The sequence below is a fragment of the Macaca nemestrina genome, chromosome 4 (genome assembly GCF_043159975.1).
Source record: "Macaca nemestrina isolate mMacNem1 chromosome 4, mMacNem.hap1, whole genome shotgun sequence".
NCBI lineage: Eukaryota > Metazoa > Chordata > Mammalia > Primates > Cercopithecidae > Macaca > Macaca nemestrina.
In genome coordinates this window covers 98,843,908-98,861,893 of record NC_092128.1, presented here as the reverse complement: position 1 = coordinate 98,861,893, position 17,986 = coordinate 98,843,908, and the positions used below count along the sequence as shown (strand labels likewise).

At 43.6% G+C, this 17,986-nt stretch overlaps 1 protein-coding gene across 1 annotated transcript in view; it reads left to right on the top strand.

Annotated features, from left to right (window-relative positions):
- The first annotated feature begins 426 nt into the window (after positions 1 to 426).
- Positions 427 to 17,986, top strand: part of LOC105475778 (JAZF zinc finger 1) — a 351,209-nt gene continuing 333,649 nt past the window's right edge. The window contains exon 1 of the mRNA XM_011731260.2: positions 427 to 760. Coding sequence (XP_011729562.1) covers positions 646 to 760 — 115 coding nt within the window. The 5' untranslated portion in view covers positions 427 to 645. The remainder of the gene's footprint in view (positions 761 to 17,986) is intronic.

Sequence of the window (17,986 nt, the reverse complement as noted above, 5' to 3'; positions counted from 1 at the left end):
ACCTCCGGAGAATGCAGACTTTTTCTAAAGAAGGTTTAAAGAAGAAGGTGCACACAATTACCTTTCCCGGGTCCCCTGTGAATGTGTCACACCTAGACAGGTGGCTGAGTACAAAAAAATGTCCCCGAGAGGGGCCAGGGTAACTCCCTGAGTTCTCCTCGCAGGAAGGTAGGTGTAATTAATCCATGTGGGTGCATTAAGAACGTCATATACATAACCAAGGAGGCTCCAAACAGATGGCACGGATCGCAAGCTGTAAAGGGCAGGCCTAGCGAGATAAAGTTGGTGGCAGGGCTCGCAGGTGAGGCCTGGGTCCGGGCGCTGAGGTTGGGGCCGCACAGCTGTAGCCGCGCGCCCTGGTCCCTCCTCCCAGCTGCGGCGGCCTCCCCCCCGCCCCCGCCCTCCTCGCGCCGCTCCCGACGCCGCCGCCGCAGCCGCCGCCTCCCCTCTGCCTCCCGGTGGCTCCTTGCTCTCCTTCCATCTCTCTCGCCCCCTCTCCCTCCGTCCCGTCCTCGCCGCTCCCCTCACCCCGCCTCTCTCCCCCTCCCCCAGCCCCTCCTCTCCTCACCCCACCCGGCCTCCCTCCCTCCCTCGCCCGCCCGGCGCTCGCAGAGCCGACACCAGGGGGGCTCTCGATGTAGCACCATGACAGGCATCGCCGCCGCCTCCTTCTTCTCCAATACCTGCCGATTCGGGGGCTGCGGACTCCACTTCCCCACCCTGGCCGACCTCATCGAGCACATCGAGGACAACCACATCGGTAAATGGCCCGGGGGTGGGCGGAGGTGCCAGGCGCGCGGAAACTCCTGCCTGGGCGGGGAGCCCCGGAATGGCCAGGGGTGGCCCGCAGGGAGGGAGGCAGCGGGCCGGGGAGGGCGCGTGCGAGCCCCGAGGTGGGGGTGGCGGGATGCGGGGACGCGAGGTGCCGGGGGGGCGGGGAGCGGTCTGGGGTGGGGGAGGGGGCGGGCGCCCCGAGGTGCCGCGGGCGGGCGGGCTGGCTGCTGGGGGACTCAGGGGCGTGCACGCGGGCTGCGAAGTGGTGGGAGCGGGGAGCGCCGCGGCGGGGCGGCGGGGGGTGCGGCGGCGGGGCCGAGCTCCGGCTCGCGGGGCGCGGGGCGGAGGGCGCGGCGGGCGCTGGGCGCTGGGCAGGGGCGCGGAGTTAGTTGGCCCGGGTGGTCGGAGCAGCCCGAGGCGCTGAGGGCAGCGGGGGGCGGGCGCTGCACGCCGCCGGGCGCTTCCGCCCCGGCTCGAGCTGTCAGGGCTCGGCGGCGGCTGCAGCCGCGGGGAGGTGGAGCGGGGGGGCGGGGGTGGCTCCACCGCGGCAGCCATTCCGCTTCCTCCTCCCGCCGCCGCCGCCGCCGCCGCCACTGCGTCCTGTCAGCGCCGGTTGCTAGGTGTGGTGCATCGGGAGGGGGCCGGGGCCGGCGGCCGCGGGCGGGGGCCCGGGCGCTTGCCCTCTCTCTGGGAGGCGGCCGAGCGACCCGGGCGGGGCCGGGGACGCGGGCCCGGGGGCTCTGGGTGCCCTCCCGTGCCCCGGCCTGGCGCGGACGCCCGGGCGCTGCGGGCTGAGGTCTTGGGTGCGCCCGCGGGCCGCGCCCAGCGCCCCGGGGTCGACGCGCCCTGGAGGCCCTTGCGGCAGCGTCCGCTGGAGAGCCACCCCCCGGGCCCATGGCCGGGTATTTAAATGCACCCCGGCTCTGCGATTTGCCTTTCTAATGGTGCTAGGCCAGAGGTGCGCTGGCTGCGCCCTGGGACCGGCGGCGGCCTGCGCAGTGCCCCGGGCCCGGGGGACGCCGGGGAGAGGGCGCCCCGCGGGGTGGCTACTTTCCCTTCACGCCTGGACCCCTGGACCTTTCAACAAATCCTCTGATTTGCAGAAGTCCTTGCACACATTTTCACACTTCTATTCGGAACCCCTGCTAAGGGAGGTGGGCCGGGTGCATCTGGCTCAGGCGGTCCAACCACCTGCGGAAGGTGTGGTCGACGCCAGCGAATTGTCCTGCGTGGGCTGGAAGGTGAAGGGTCCGAGCGGTGTCCCAATGGGGCTGTCTAATCCAGAGAACCTGTAAATTGCCCCCAGGAAGTCCAAATGAATGCCGTGGATTCAGCCATGTGGATGCAGCTCACGTTTCTACAAAGTTGAGAGAATAAATCACGACTGCTGTGTATTTATGCAGGAATAAAATGAGGCAGAACCCTATGCTCCTTTGCTTAGTATAGTGCTGTCTCTGCACACAGTGGGTGCTTAATAAGTGTTGAATGCCTGTTTAGAATGTGATTTGATGGGCCATCCGGAATAGGAGATAATCATGGGAAACGTCTACAAAATGTCTTTCAGAAGAAAATTCTGTTGAGTAATTGTCCACGTTTTGAAACTTTTCAAGTTTTCAGGTGTCCTTGTAATAGCTTCTTCCATTTCCTCTGCTAAAGGTGTGACAGAAGAGCTGGGCAAGTTTTGGTAGTCTTAAAAGCAGTTTAATGGAGCAACAAATTTGCTGATTCATATCATGATTGAATAGTCATTACTGAAAGTGCTTTAAAGTATTAAATCAGATTTTTCATGATGGCTAGTTTAAAATAAAGCGAAAACACCAGTACTGTGAAGTTCTGGTAGAAATGTTACTAGTTTAAGTTCTTCCCCTTACTCCCAATAATAAGTAAAAAATAAGAAATATAAATAATGCTATAAATTCATATGTATGATATAAGTAATATAAATAAATAATATCTCTTGACTTAAGGAAGGCTGTCATTGCATATCCCATTCATTCTCGCTAACAGTTATTTCAGAATAAACTATAATTTATGTAAGCTGAGTAATAATTTTACCCCATTGCCTGCCTACTTAGACAAGCTGGTTAAAAGACAGTATAAATTCTATTTATTAAGATGTGTTAAAGACAGTTATCCTTCTTGAGGAGTTTGTATGAGATGGTCTAAAACTTGGTGAGTCATGAGGTTTTTTTAAGTGTAGAAATTGTCCTAATATTTTGCACACATTTTTTTAAGAAGGTTAAGAGTTCGATACATTTTCTAAAACTCAACTTTGAAGTAGTGCTATCTCATTCCCAGAAGGCTAGTGTTGTCCTTTTAATAGTGAAAATATGAAAAAATTAAGTTTACAGCAATAGCAGTGACCTAGGCGAACTGTGTCGCAGGGCTAACACAGTTGAAAATAGTTTGAACCAGCAAACTTTATGAAAAGCAAATGTTAAAATGAATGAACACTTGCAATTCCCAGGATGAAGAGGCTCAAACTATTATACACCTCTGCTGGGGAGAGGCCCTTTACTATCAAAGGCAGCCCTATATGCAGAAAGAAGTAAGAATTGATCTTAAGAAAGAATAAAAATATCCCGATTAGTAGATAGTGTCATAATACACTTTTGATGAAGAGACATGGGTGAAAATATAAAGCATTTAGTGAAAGTTCTAGACTGGTATTGTTATGTGGTATTTATCGTTTGTAATTCAATCTATAAGAGTTTGGAGACTGTTATTTTTAATGATTGACTTACTGATTTCATGTCTGTTGGTGAGTGGTTACATTAAAAAGATTCAGGAAAAAAATAAGAGATGTGTTATTTTGCTTTTAATTTGTTAAGCAGTCTTGTTATTTAGCAACCATGAGTATTAGAGATATGCTTAGGCGAGCGTTCCATTTTGGGGGCCTATCTGGGTTATTACCTTTAGCCGCTAGTAAAAACCCTTAAACAGCGATAAAATGAACATTTATGGGAATGTGGTGTGTTTCTTGCTTGGCAGATTTTTCAAGGCCTGTATTTTTCATTATCAAAGTATTATGTTTAGTTTGGATTAATTAAGCACATTAAGTTGAGAATAACTCTCTGTTATCTTATACATGTATGCTTAACTTTTGTTTTTAACTATTTTCCTCTCCCCATAATGAACAAGGATTTGGGGCTTTGGCACCAAGGGAAGTGTGATTTTCACCATCCACTGTTTTAGCTCTTTTCCCTCCTGGAAGGGTGCTGTACTGGTATTCCTGTTTTCTTTCTTGCATTTCACTGCTGGTTCAGTACTGGAGTACCTGTCTCAGTGTACACACTGAATATCCTAGCTAAAACTGTCCCCCATTCCCACTTAAATTTAAATTGCCTAGAAATCCCATAGCCCTGCAACTGTGAAGTGCTTCTCCATCAATTTTGTTATCAATTCATTCATAGGTCTGGGTCTGTTACATGGAGGTGGGAAAAGCAGGTCCGGATTTGCTTGCTTCTTATTTTGAGTAGGTATTTGAGTTTGTAGAAACACTCTTGGTATGAACATCCTAGATAGATGAAGTTAAACTGGTAACCGGGAATCTTAGAAACACCAGGAGCACTAAATTTAGCACTGAAGGTCATGCCCCAGGCCCATGAAATGCCTGCTGCAATCCTGCATCCCAGTGCTGTGAAATCGTATGACTTTTCGTCTCAGAAACACAACTGTTGAATCATTCTTATTTATTTGGTGCATTTTTAGAAGTACCTCTGCATTTTGAATTTATTTATGTAATAATATATTGAGTCCCTGCTTTATGCCAGGCAAAGTTATGAGCACTTGATATTTTTTGGTTTACAAAATGAAGATACCACTCTAGGAAGTTTATATTCTAGGGTAGGGGGCCGGACAATAAACAATTGAAGTATGTGATATACAGTATGTTGGGAGGTGGTTAATGATACAGAAAAGAGAAAAACTAGAGCAGGGTCTGGAGGGTTGGGAGGAGAAGGTATTGGAATTTTAAATAGATTGGTCAGGGTGGGCCTTGCCGAGAGGCTGATATGGGAGACAAAACCTCGAAGGAGGTGTGAGAGTTAGCCGTGAGGACATTCCGGGAGCCAGCAGTGCACAGGCCCCAAGGCAGGACTGCACCACTTGAATAGAAACACAGGAATCTGACCCAATTCAGTTATTCGTGTGATAGTACCAGACTAGCAGGTCATTCAGAACTCTCCTCAGATGTTAGGACTCTCAGCTTTGCTATTGAAAGAGATTTCCCTGCAAGGGCCCAGTTAAGGGGCAGAGTCTCACTGACCAAGAATGGCTTGCATTAGCTATAACTTGGTTCTTAACTCCAAATATCAACAGGTTTCTTGTTGTGAGTCTCTACTTGTTAGTTTCCTCATCTCCAAAACCCAGGTAATAAAGCTATAGTGCTTCATTTCATAGTATAGATTTATAAACCATCTAATTAATAAAGGTCAAAGTTTCCGGAAAGAAAAATCAGGCCACTTACTATCAAAAATATAGAATTTAGCTCCTAAGATGATTTAGTAAATATTTGCATTATCTTCTCAAAGGAGCACCACAGTGTACTAAATAGATAAGTCATACAGTCTGTCATTGGCCCTTATTACTCCCACTTTTAGGTGAGCAAACTAAGGAACAGTTTATAATTGCCTAAGCTTTCGTGGCTGGTTTGTATGATTTGGAGATTTGAATTCCAGACAGGTATGCAAAGCTGAGCCTATGCCAGTTGCCAATTAGGTGAAGAACTCGACAGTCCCCTCCTCACCTCCCCTCACACGATTGGCCTGTGTTTCCTCCTTTAGAAAGTAACTGAACTCCACATGAAGGTCATCTGAGCAGTGGCATAGTGAACCCAGACTGCTTGGGGTTGAACACACATGTCTGCCACTTGTCAGCTGTATGACCAGGGACAAATTAACCGTACTGTGCCTCCTCTGTAAAATGAGGATAGTAGCAGCACCCGTCTCACGGAGTGGTTAATGAGGATTAAGTGAGATAATATATGTGAAGTATTTATCTACAATAATAAGTTGTCTACATCATGTAGTTTCTTGCCATTTGTGTATCTGCTAAATAAATATGTAATCCTACTGTTAAAGTCTACCTTCGAGATTAACATGGGTTGTATCCACCTATTTGTGGTATTGTTTTGGGCATTTTATAACTGTGTGACATCATTGGGTTCTTCCTGGGAAGGACTGAGAACGGGAAATAGGAGACCCCTCAACAATCTAGCGGTAGTATTGCAGCCTCTGGCCACGTTCTCTTTTGTGTGGCCAGAGGCACTTTATACCCTGGCAGAGGCATTTGCCACAGTGGACTGGGAAAGTGGTGTTAAAGCCAGCGGCCTCCAACATGGCCTTTCCTTGTGGCCTGAATTTATTTGAAAAAATCCAGGACTAGAAAGAGGCACTGTGCCTTGGGCCTGTGGGTGCATTCCCTTGAGAACACTTCCTGTGGGGAGAAGGAATGACTGAATGAACAAATGAATGAATGAAAGGCTTGTTGCTGCCTGCCCTGTTCTCTGCCTGCACCCTGTGGCTTGGCGGCAAGATCTCACTGTTACTCCCAGGGTTCCCGAGAAGCCCCCAGGTGTAGTGCTAGGAGAAATTTTAAATGCATGTGCATACACACACACACACGCACACACACCCACACACACCATAGGCAGGATAAGGGAACCCGAAATCTGAAACTTCATGGCAGTCTCCAAAACTCTGTCTTCACTGGTTTTTGCATAAGCCTCTTCTCACCTGTAAACAGTCAGATCATCCTTCAGAAAACATCACTGTTGAACATCCTGTCTCATAAGTTTCACAAGCTTCTAATTGTTTTCATTTGGTATACACATTTTCTGACATGTGACCGAAATGTACAGACACCAAAACTCTGCATGTAACTGGGTTGACAGAAACCTACATATTCTTCAGAAAATGGTTTTCTTTAGCGTTCATATATTTCAGAGATATCTCCTACGTTGACAGTTCTGGAAATACAAACTGACAGCTGTTTTGAGAAAACCCAATTCTTCCTGTATATGACAATGAGGACGCCTTAAGGCTGGTACAGGCTGGTGACACTTGATGAGGGGCTTCCCTGGGACTGTTGAGAAGCCAGAGGCCTGGTATTGTAGAGCATTGTTTCTGAATTCCTTAAAAATCTTCCTTTTCTAGTTTTTGCTTCTAGGGCAAGAATCATACATACTCCACATTTCCTTATATTTCTCCACCCCATTCTTACCCCTGCCTTTAGATCTTAACAGTGCAGACATGTCCTGCATACAAAGAAATACCTGCTGGATTGTAGATACACATTTTGTTTCCATGTTGACCTGGCTAACATATTAAATTGAAAAGTGTTCTTTATTTAGAATCTGTAGATGGGAAACCATAGATGTCAGAAATTCATTATGTGTGTATTTTTTAAAAGTGCCTTTCATTTAATATATTTAATTGGTGTAAAGAAAATTGTGGCCGGGCGCGGTGGCTCAAGCCTGTAATCCCAGCACTTTGGGAGGCCGAGACGGGCGGATCACGAGGTCGGGAGATCGAGACCATCCTGGCTAACACGGTGAAACCCCGTCTCTACTAAAAAAATACAAAAAACTAGCCGGGCGAGGTGGTGGGCGCCTGTAGTCCCAGCTACTCGGGAGGCTGAGGCAGGAGAATGGCGTGAACCCGGGAGGCGGAGCTTGCAGTGAGCTGAGATCCGGCCACTGCACTCCAGCCTGGACGACAGAGCGAGACTCCGTCTCAAAAAAAAAAAAAAAAAAAAAAAAAAAGAAAATTGTATTTTCCCCTCGCTGTAAGCACTGGAACATGGCAGTAGTTTTCACCTACTTTTTTTTTTTTTTTTTTTTTTTTTTTAAAGCTAGCTGCGAGCAGGGACCAGATTAGTGGAAATCCTCTTTAAGGGTGAAGTCTTTCCAATTGCTCTCAACTTTGGCAGGAGTCAGAGGGACTCTTCTAGGGTCACTAACAATAGACCGTCTGCCCAGCACCAGAGAGTACTGATAGCCCCTGATGGCCATTGTCCCTTGCCCGGCTCACCCACGGGCCTCCCAAGGAAGCACTGTTTATTGCCTGCCAGACTTCAATGGTGACTTTCGCCTGAGATAGACCTCCTTGAAGGGACACGGTCTGGATACCAGGTTAATAACACTGAAAAACTCACCATTTTTTTGGTATTATAGATATAATTGATATATAGAAATAAATATATATTTTAGACACAAAGGCATATAGGATATCTAACACATATATAAATAATACATGTATATGTCTATACACATAGCACATATATGTGTGTATGTATATCCACATGTTTGTATACATATTTATGTGTGTGTATATATACATTTGTATTATACATTTTTCCCTCTCTTTTAAGATCACCATGGATAGTGAAGACAGCCACATATTTTTTAGTATTTCTTATATGTTAGTGCTTAAGACAGTACTTCCTATCTCTAAGGATTTGAAATTTATTTGGAGAGACCAGACATGTACAGACTGAGATAAATGATGAATAATAATAGGGACCACAGAGGCAGATTTATTGTGAAGTTAATGAAGCTCCAGCCCCAGGGCCCCTCACCTGTACAACACATTCCTTGCCATTTTTGAATATATTGCCAGGGCTCACCTAGCACTTTCCAGGCCCCTGGAGGAGCCCTAGCAGTGTATGTAGCTGGGCCTTTGTGAGATCATAACTGGTAAAATTGGAAGAAGATTTTAACAGCAATCACTTAATGTTTTTCTTTCTCATTCTGACTTCCCTGCTCTCACATTTCTGTTTGGGTTCGATGACATTGGACTTGAAAGTGCTTTTGAGATATAGCTAGAGGGAAGTCAAATTGGGGCCACATTTCGTTTGGGCTTAGTGGGATGTATTTATGCAGTTCACAGTTATCTCTGTGTCAAGTTATCCGTAGCCATCCTAGTGTAGAAATTGCTTCATAGGATCACCACCCATTGTGCCAGCTCACCTGGGGTCCTTACACAAAGGGAGAGTCAGAGCATTGCAGTGTTAATGGGTACCGTGACATCTGCTGTGGGATGGTTTATGGTGTATGGAACCAGGTCTGTGGAGAATTCTTTCACTTGTTAGATGTGTAAGATTCTACGTGGAGGATTCAGTTCTTATCTAAGTGTAGTCACTATGAAAATTCTCTTCTTTTAGGAATATACTCAGTAATACAAATATACTATTAGAAATGCACTATTTTTAATGAGAATTCTGTGTTTAAGATTCTTGTTCACTTGACATGAATATGCCTGATACCAAAAATACTGACAACAAACTGGTTAATGAGTATCATTGATAAAAAGAATGTTTAAAGTTAGTCACTACATGAGAAAACTTGAAATGTCCTGGGTTTTTATGACTCATATGTGAAAGAAAATTAAGCGATGTGATTAGAGGTTTGATAACAATCCTAAAAATGTATATGTCATTGCTAATAAAGAACTATAAGGCCAAAAGTAAATTTTCTGAATTATCAATAATTAGGAATAAATTTTGATCACCCATGCTTGAGGGGAGATTGAGTCATCTTTCTGCCCTGTAGAAAATGGTATGAATATAAGTCTTTGTGATATGAGGATTCGTCAGAGTATCCAGCCCAAAAGAAGTATTTATAACAGTGTGTCAGGAAGTTAATTAATACACATACTGGGTTCTTTTCCTGGATTCTGATTTTAGGATGTTTTGGGATTGCAGCTTGTAAAATTTTGTGATTTGTTGTGATTTGTTAATCTCAATAAATAGTCACTTTGGTAAACATTTTATAACATTCAATTTTTGTTTTTTTCATAAGAAAAGGCTGAATCTGCAGGCCCACAAAACTTGGGTCTATTCCATGAATTCCCAGTTCGGGAATCATGACTATCTGCCACAGACTGTGCTAAATAATTTTTGTATACTATTTCATTGGCCCTCACAGCAAGCCTGTGAAGTAGACATTACCCCCATCCTATACGTACTGCCTTCTCCTTTGGAGTTAAATATGCTACCATATTAATTAAATACCACACCTAGTGAAATATGAACTAGAGTGTTTGTTTATATTGGTATAAAACAGAAATATTTTCCTTCAGGACAGAAAGCCTCTTTTACCTCAATAAATATCATTATTTTAATAGGTCTTTCCCTTTCTGTCCTGTTGCCCCTGCCCACAGCTGCACCAGCAGGGGTGTGCATTGAACTGTGTGGTCACCTCCTGTGCACTGTTTCCTCCCCCAGAAACTCAGGGTCTTGTCATCATCCTATCCTCCTCCCCAAGACGTGTTTTCAGAAATGGTATGAAAATAAAAATTGAGAAGTACTTTGGGCTGTGAAAAAAATAAATTACAAAGGTAACTTTGGATGGTGAAAAACATCTTTGAAATTAATTTCTGTAGGTTTGCATCTATGAGGGCTGTATATTTATGTGTTTATGGCATTCACACAAATACCAGTTATGCAATTAGTCCACTGTAGTTTATATTAAGGGAATCTGAAAAAGACTTTTTTAAAAGCTGATTTAAAAAGGAAATTGATTTTCCTTGTTAAATTGCCAGGGGTATTTGGTATACAGGAGGCAGAGGCCTGAGTGGTGAGAAGCATGGACTGTGAAGTTACGCAGAATTGGATTTTGAATCCTCCTGATCTCACTAACTTGAGCTTTTCAAACCTGAGCAGCTCTTACAGTCTTATTTGTATGAGATAGTAATAGTATTATTTATTATTTGGGGGGTCCCGAGATTGATTTTCCTTTCACAGTACCTACTGGCTAGTTGCTTTAATATGCATTATACAGTGTTAGTCCCATGCAACACAGGAGGAAGCCAGGACACAGAGCAAAGAACAGCCAGGAAAATGCCTGGGGTAGCCAGGGACAGCTTTGCTCCCAGGTGTGCCCATATACTCCGTACTTGCCCTTTATACCCTAAGTTGTGATCTTTTACAAGACGTTTGCATTTTCATTGAAGGCTCTTCAGCACCTGAAAGTCTTGCAGAAATAAATACAGAAAGGCTGGATTTCCACCAAGAGCAGTGTGGATGGGAGCAATATGGATGGTTGATGAAATATGTTGATGCTGGTTGTCTGGTTGAGGTAGAAATGTTTCTGAATGTTTCAAGACTTCTGAAGAAAACGCTTAGGTAGGACAGGAGGGTCCATGAGCATCCCATCACAGTAACAACAATGAAAACAATACTTTGGCAGTTCTAAAATGGTTGTAATTACTGAATTGTCTAAAGATGCTAACTGGATTTCTCTCCCTCACTGATGATTATTTAAGGATAGGTTCTCCTGACAAACGCAATACCTAACCCTCACACACACACACACACACACACACACACACACACACCCCAACTTCTCTTTTGCTTCAGATTTCCAAAATTGAAATCATGTAATTATGTTCATGTACTTTACTTTATTATTATTTTTCAGACAGGGTCTTGGTATGTTGCCCAGGCTGATCTTGAACTTTTGGACTCCAGCGATCCTCCGCCTCAGCCTTCTGGTAACTGGGATTGCAGGCACATGGCCCAGTGCTCAGCTCATGTACTTTATTTTAAAGATTTTTTTTTTTTGACCAACGGTACATACATACGGGCTCCAACTGTAAACATTGTGAATTAAGCACTGAAAACCCTCAGTGCTCGTGGCCTGTGTGTAGAGCCCTCACTGCTGGACATCTCCCTGGTGCCATCCACACAGAGGGCACACGTCAAGTCCTGTCACTCCAGCACCAGATCTTAAATCGCTTCTGCAGGAGCACATCTGGGCTTAAAATTGAAGCACCCATTTCTTACCTAATTCATTTAGCGAGAGCCTCTCGAATGCTAATTTAGCTGCCTGATTTTCCATATATGGCATAATTATGAAAGTAATGGCAAAAGCAGGGGAATCTGTAGAGACATACTTGTACGGTTTTCTGTTAAGTAAGTTGAACACCATGGCAATAGGCATACAGAAGCAGAAATTATGCCCAGGCTTCCTCAGGTATCAAACATCACATGAAGGAAATGGGGTTTTTGAAGTTTCTTTGTAAACCCAAGCTGAGTACTTCTTATGGAAAGCTGTGGCCTCGACAGTTGCCAGTTAACTTTTCCTAGGCCTCTCTTTTCCTCATTGAGCTCATCTCAGTTTACTTGGGAATCTGACTGGCTGATGGACTGTGGAGTATGACTCATCTTCAGGACTGATAGCAAGTGTCGCACAGGTGTTTCGCAGTCCTTGTGTAACTTAGACATAGTTTAGGTTTCAGAGAGATGCCAAGTACATCTTTTAATAAGATCTTTCTGACACTAGACATCTGGAGTTTGGCATCAATTCAACCAAGTGGTTGATGATGTGTGATTTAAACTAATGTGTCTCAATATTCTGCCCAGATTGGAAACTCCCTTTTATATGTTGGCTCCACTTCAGCACTTTCAGGGGCCCACACCAAAGTATTTGCTGTTAAAATATGCAAACATCGCACAGAAAAATCAAGAGATTAACATATAACATTAAGTTATACATGCACTTCACTTCAGATGTTAGAGTAAAGGAATCGTCTTTTGTCAATTGCTGGAACTATCGTGGCACCTTCAGTGGAATATATTTAACATAACTTGTAATGAGAATGATTCTCATCTGTGGCTTGTGGAAAATCAGCCTTATTGATTGATAAGTCACACCGTGTATGTTAGAGCTTACCCCAGTACTTTAACACATGGCTTGCCATTCAGAATCACTTGGGTGAAGCTGGGGGAGAAAAGGTTTCCAGGGTTCTATCCCCGGAGCTTCTGATGCAGTTGGTGTGGAATGGTCTGGGTCAGGGCCTATGTGTTCTTAGCCCTTCAGAGTTGATTCTAATGTGCGGCCAAGGTTGGGAACTCATTGGGTTACACTAATGAAATATCGAGCATTGGGAGGATTGTGTTATTTCAAAAAGGAATCAGACTTTTAAAGGGGTGTGTCCATTTTGGGTTTCAGTTCTGTGGGTGTAGTTTTTAGTTATACTGGAGGCAGACGTTTAATATACAGCAAGTTTGATGCTGTGATACTATCTCAGCTATGTGGTTAGAGTAGAAATGCTCAAACCGGGGAGCCTGTGGTGGTAAAAGGATCTTAAACTCACATGCCTGAGGACATAGTGTATGGAGGAAGTAACCAAGTTCAATGCAATGGGGCATGGTGGAGACTTTGGCAAACTGAAGAGTCTTTGCTTTGCTTAAAAGGGCAGCTGATACCCAGTGTTGCCATGTTGGGGTACAGGCCCTTTGTTGGCAGATGCTTTTATTTATTTATTATTATTTGAGAGAGAGAAGCTAGGAATTAAGATTTTTACATGAAACTCATCTTTAAATGCTGGCAACTAATACAGATGGGTTTAAAAACATTGTGCAAGACAACTACTGCACTCCACCCAATCGCTGTATTTAATAAGAGCCATTGATGACAGGCCACGTGCTTTAATGAAGCACATATGAATGGCAGGGTACAAAGTAAACCTTGTATACCATTGCTTCCTGCAAAGAAGCTATCCAAACTATAGAATAATGAAAAGAATAATAGCTTATAGTGGTTTTTATTCAAAATTTCCATTGTTCTTTATGAAGCAGTTAACTATTTTTAACATGAAAACATTGTAATTAAAACTTTTTCTTTTATACCAAATTCTAAAATGCTAAGCCTTAATCCTAAAAGTGTATTAAGATTATTATCAGTACCATTTCTTTCCCCTGGGAAAAAAAAAGCAGGACCACTGAAAAACTCTCTCCAGAGTGTTTTTATTGTAGCAAAAATCCTTTTGCAAGTGAATTGAGCATCCTATCATTTAAAAATGGAAAGGAAACTTACAGATGATCTAGGCCAACTAGCTAATTTCGTCCTTGAAAATTTAAAGTTGTGAGTGAGTGCAGGTGCTTGGATGAGAAAAGTTGAGAGAACAGCAGTAAGCCGTGGTTCAGTGTGAGGTTCCTGGAGCTTGCCTGCCTCTCTTGGGGTCCTGGCTTTGTTCCTGTCAAGTTATAGAACCTCCCTGTGCCTCACTTTCTTCCTCTCTAACATGGGATGATAGTATGAACATATCACAGTGTTTTGTGAGACACCACCTATATGCAGTGTGTTAGCTGGTGAATTCTGAAGAAAAAGAAGCTGTCTGGTTATTTCCCTTCCTTGTCTCTTGCAGGAGGCAGGGGTGGAGGTTTTACTGTGAAGCGGTTATGCATGCCACTGGAATCCCACAGGCTACGTGACCTTGGCCAACTTATTTAATTCCTCTAGCTCTCAGCTACTGTGCAATGAGGATGGGAATAGTACTTATCTCCCAGTGTTGTTGTGAGAATTAAATAGAAACATGATTACGAAGGGCCTGGTGATCAGGAAGCCCCCACACATGTTGTAATACTAATAGGATTTACCTTTTTTTTTGCATCCATGGTGATGCTCCCCATGCCACACACTCCTCAAATTCTCCTGTCCTCTTCATGTTTCCATAATATGATGGGAGGAAAATAATCAAAATAACCATATACATTTCTGCTTTTTGTTAAGCTTTTTAACTTGGAGATATTTGGTGAAATTTGATTTCCCTGGTAGAGTTTTGGTTTGTGTTTGTATAAGTCATACTGAGTGGTCGTAGGAATTCATGAGCTGTTAAAACATTCCACACACAAATTCTTGCTGTTTGAAAATATACCAGCCTTAATTTAGTATTGTTTATCCAGATTTAAGTTTTTGAGACATTAGATCATGTGATTAGAAAAATACTTCCATGTTTGATAAATGTAATTTTCTATTTCAGAGAAAAGGCATTTCAAGAGTCTAGAGAGGTTTGTTAAACTATATAAGCAGAAAACATAATTATTTCATGTTGCAACAACTAAGCAAAGGAAAAAACAAGAGATTATTTTATATGTCTGGTTTATAAAGGTTTGTTGTGAATCATTCAAAAGGATTTGTAGGGCTTTTATGAAGAAATCCAAGAACATGACTATAGGACTCACAAAATGCTATGCCTTCCTCTTTAAGGGGCCGTGCATCTCTTTAATAATAGTCCTTGAAATGTTACAGACTTAAATGCTGGAAGCTTCTCGGGCAAACCCCAAGCTGGGCCCTGTTTTAGAAGCTTGCATAGCAATAGTTGAGTTGTTTACTTATTGCAGAGAATATTTAAAATACTTTATTCCTAAACAATCTTTGTCAACATCAGTTGAAACCATTTTTAGCCTTACAGAATATATTGCCCTGATACAGTTAAGCAGCTGGTCCAGGCTTATTTGACTTAGCAGTAGTTGAGTAAGAAAATGGTTTCCAACTTTTTTTTTTTTTTAATATAACTGAGGGTCTCTTTTGTTAATTTTCTTTCTCCCTTCTCGCGGGTTCTATTTCTTGAAAGATTTTGTCTAACAAAACAGGCTGATTTAATAAGTAATTAAATGCTTTGTTTTTAAATTTTTCATGCAGCACCATCTGAAACACCCAATTTATGTGTTTGGTAACTATTTATTGAGTGCCAGGTACTGTCTAGGAGCTGGGGATATAGTAGTGAACTACACAGTTAAAGCCTCATGTTCATGGAAGAAGCAGACAAAACACAATACATGAGCTAATTTCAAACAGTCATAACCTTGTGAAGAAAAATACAGCGAGTCAGGAGAGATTGAAAGGCCTGTTTGAGATAAGGTGGTCTGGAACGGCCTCTTTGAGAGGGAAACATTTCAGAAGGGGTCTGAACAAAGTTCAGTGAAGCTCGATGAAGGGGAGTGAATGAGCCATTGGGGTGTCTTGGGAAGAATGTTCCAGGCAGAGGCTGCAAGGGCCTGAGATGGGAGTATCTGGTGTGTTTGAGGAGGAGAATGGTGGGGGTGGGATAGGAGGGGGAGCTGGGATCTGCATGCTTAGCCTTGTGTCAGTCAATGTCACCACGTGGAGGCAACCTAATTCCAGCCCCAAAGGATGATGTGGAATGTTGTGTGGCTTCATTATGGTTAGTTTCCGTTCTGCTTTTTTATAACATTCAAATAGCTCAAAGCCCCATTACCACCTTCAAAGCCCCCTAGGGACCCGAGAAGCCCTAACTGGCACTTTAGTTCTCTTTAAATCTAGTTTGCTTGTTTTTTAATCCTAAAAGCTCTATTTATTTTTTGTGTTCTGTATTGAAATAAAAATTTTTGGCTAATGTAACTCATTTGACTAATGTAATTTATTTAGTGTTTGCTATTTGGAAGTGGGAGTGAAAATAAGGTTGTTGTTTTTGCTTTTTTCTTTTGAGACAGAGTGTCACTCTGTCACCCAGGCTGGAGTGCAGTGGCACCATCTTAGCTCACTGCATCCTCCGCCTCTCAGGCTCAAGCAATCCTCCCTCCTCAGCCTCTTGAGTATCTGGGACTACAGGTGTGCAGCACCACACCTGACTGATTTTTATATTTTTTGTAGAGATGGGGTCTCCCTGTGTTGCCCAGGCTGATCTCAAACTCCTGAGCTCAAGTGATCCTTCCACCTAGCCTCCCAAAGTGCTGGGATTACAGACGTGAGCCACATGCCAGGCCAATTGTGATGTATTGAAAATAATGTTTGGTACGGTTTTCAAACTGAGAGCCTATAGATTTCTTTAAAAAAATTTCTTCAGTAGCTTTGTGAAATCTGCGTATATTTTAGTGGTTATGAGACTGCCAGAAATGGGGGCAGGGGAGGAGAATGGTCTTGAAAGCAGTAACGTGACATATATTTTATTTGAGAAAAAGTACTGTGGGAGATTCTATAGATTCCAACTCTGAAGATACTATTTCACCATCACAGTGCCATTTCTTTAATTCTGAAAGGTAGTATTTTATGAATTCCATGAACAGTAGTTTTTTTCTTTCACATCTGCATGTCGTGGAGAGATGTTAGTAGAAACACTTTACTGTCAGAATACGCCATTTGTTTTACCGTGGACATCTGGACCTGTTTTCTGTATTTCCACCTGTCAGCATCTTTGTTCAAGTAATTGAAAAGTAATGTGCTTTGGGTGACAGGATGCCCATGCAGTCAATGAAGTTCAAGAGAAAAATCAGAGTGTGAAATATGCCAAGATAGATATATTTGTACCTGTAATTAAGCCTTTCCTTAAGTAAAATGATGATCAGCTACTGCTACAATAATGCAGCATCACAAACTATCCCAAAACTCGGTAGCTTTAGACAATAAGCACGAATGCTATCTGGTCTGCAGGGGGACTGTGGTTTGGCTGACTGAGTCTGGGTTCAGCTGGGTGGCTCTGTGTTAGGCTGCTGGTCAGCTAATCTGCTGTGGGTTGGGCTTACATCTGCCCACTGGTGTTCCTTCTGGGAACCAGGCTGAAGGGGCAGCAGCTAGTAGGGACATACTTTTCTCATGGTGGACTACTAGAGCTTAAGTGCCAAGCCAAACCACAGAAGCTTATTTAAGGCATCTATTCACATCGTGCACACAACATTCCTTTTGCCAAATTAAGTCATATGGCCAAGCCCAGAATTAATAGGTCAAGGAAGTATATTTCTTTTGAGGAGGAAGAGCTGTGAGTGAACAATAATCCAATCTATCATGGATGCATTTTATCAGAAATAGGAGGAGTCCAAAGGATTTTGATGTTTAGTACAGAGATAAAATTTTTCTCCTAAACTGACCATGGTACTCTGTAAACAGGAGGTTGCTGTCCCTACAGCATCCCAGAGGGCTTGGGATGCATATGTTGTAACTCCCCATGGAGGAGTTAATAAGCATTTCAGGCAGGGAAACTGAGGCTTGAAGGAGAAAAAAAGCAATTAAATGATTTCTGCTTGGCCACAAAGAATAGGGGAACCTGCTGCTTTTTTTAGGGATGACCCCTTTTCATTCTAAGTTTCCTTAAAAATCTAAAGGCTTTAATTTGGGTTGCCCAGTCTTCTGCACTTGTATTCTCAATTCCTGAGCTGCTTGGCAAGGCTGAGAACATTAAGGGATGCTTCCTGTGATGCCCTCCCCTAGCATAGAGAGCTTTAAGAATTTTTGGGGCTGCTTTGCCACTTGTTCATGTGCCCCTTTTCTTCCCCAGTTCCAAGTCGATGTCATGGAGGATGGAAAAGGGCAGCCCAGCCAGTTGGGAACCTCTTTTCCCATTCTCCCACTGTATGTCACACCTTCTTGTGGCAGAGAGAGCTGTCACTGATGTCAGTTGACCTAGGTTCTGGTTGGACTGCTGTGTGACCTTGGGCAACTTACTAATATATGATTTTCCCATGTGCACAC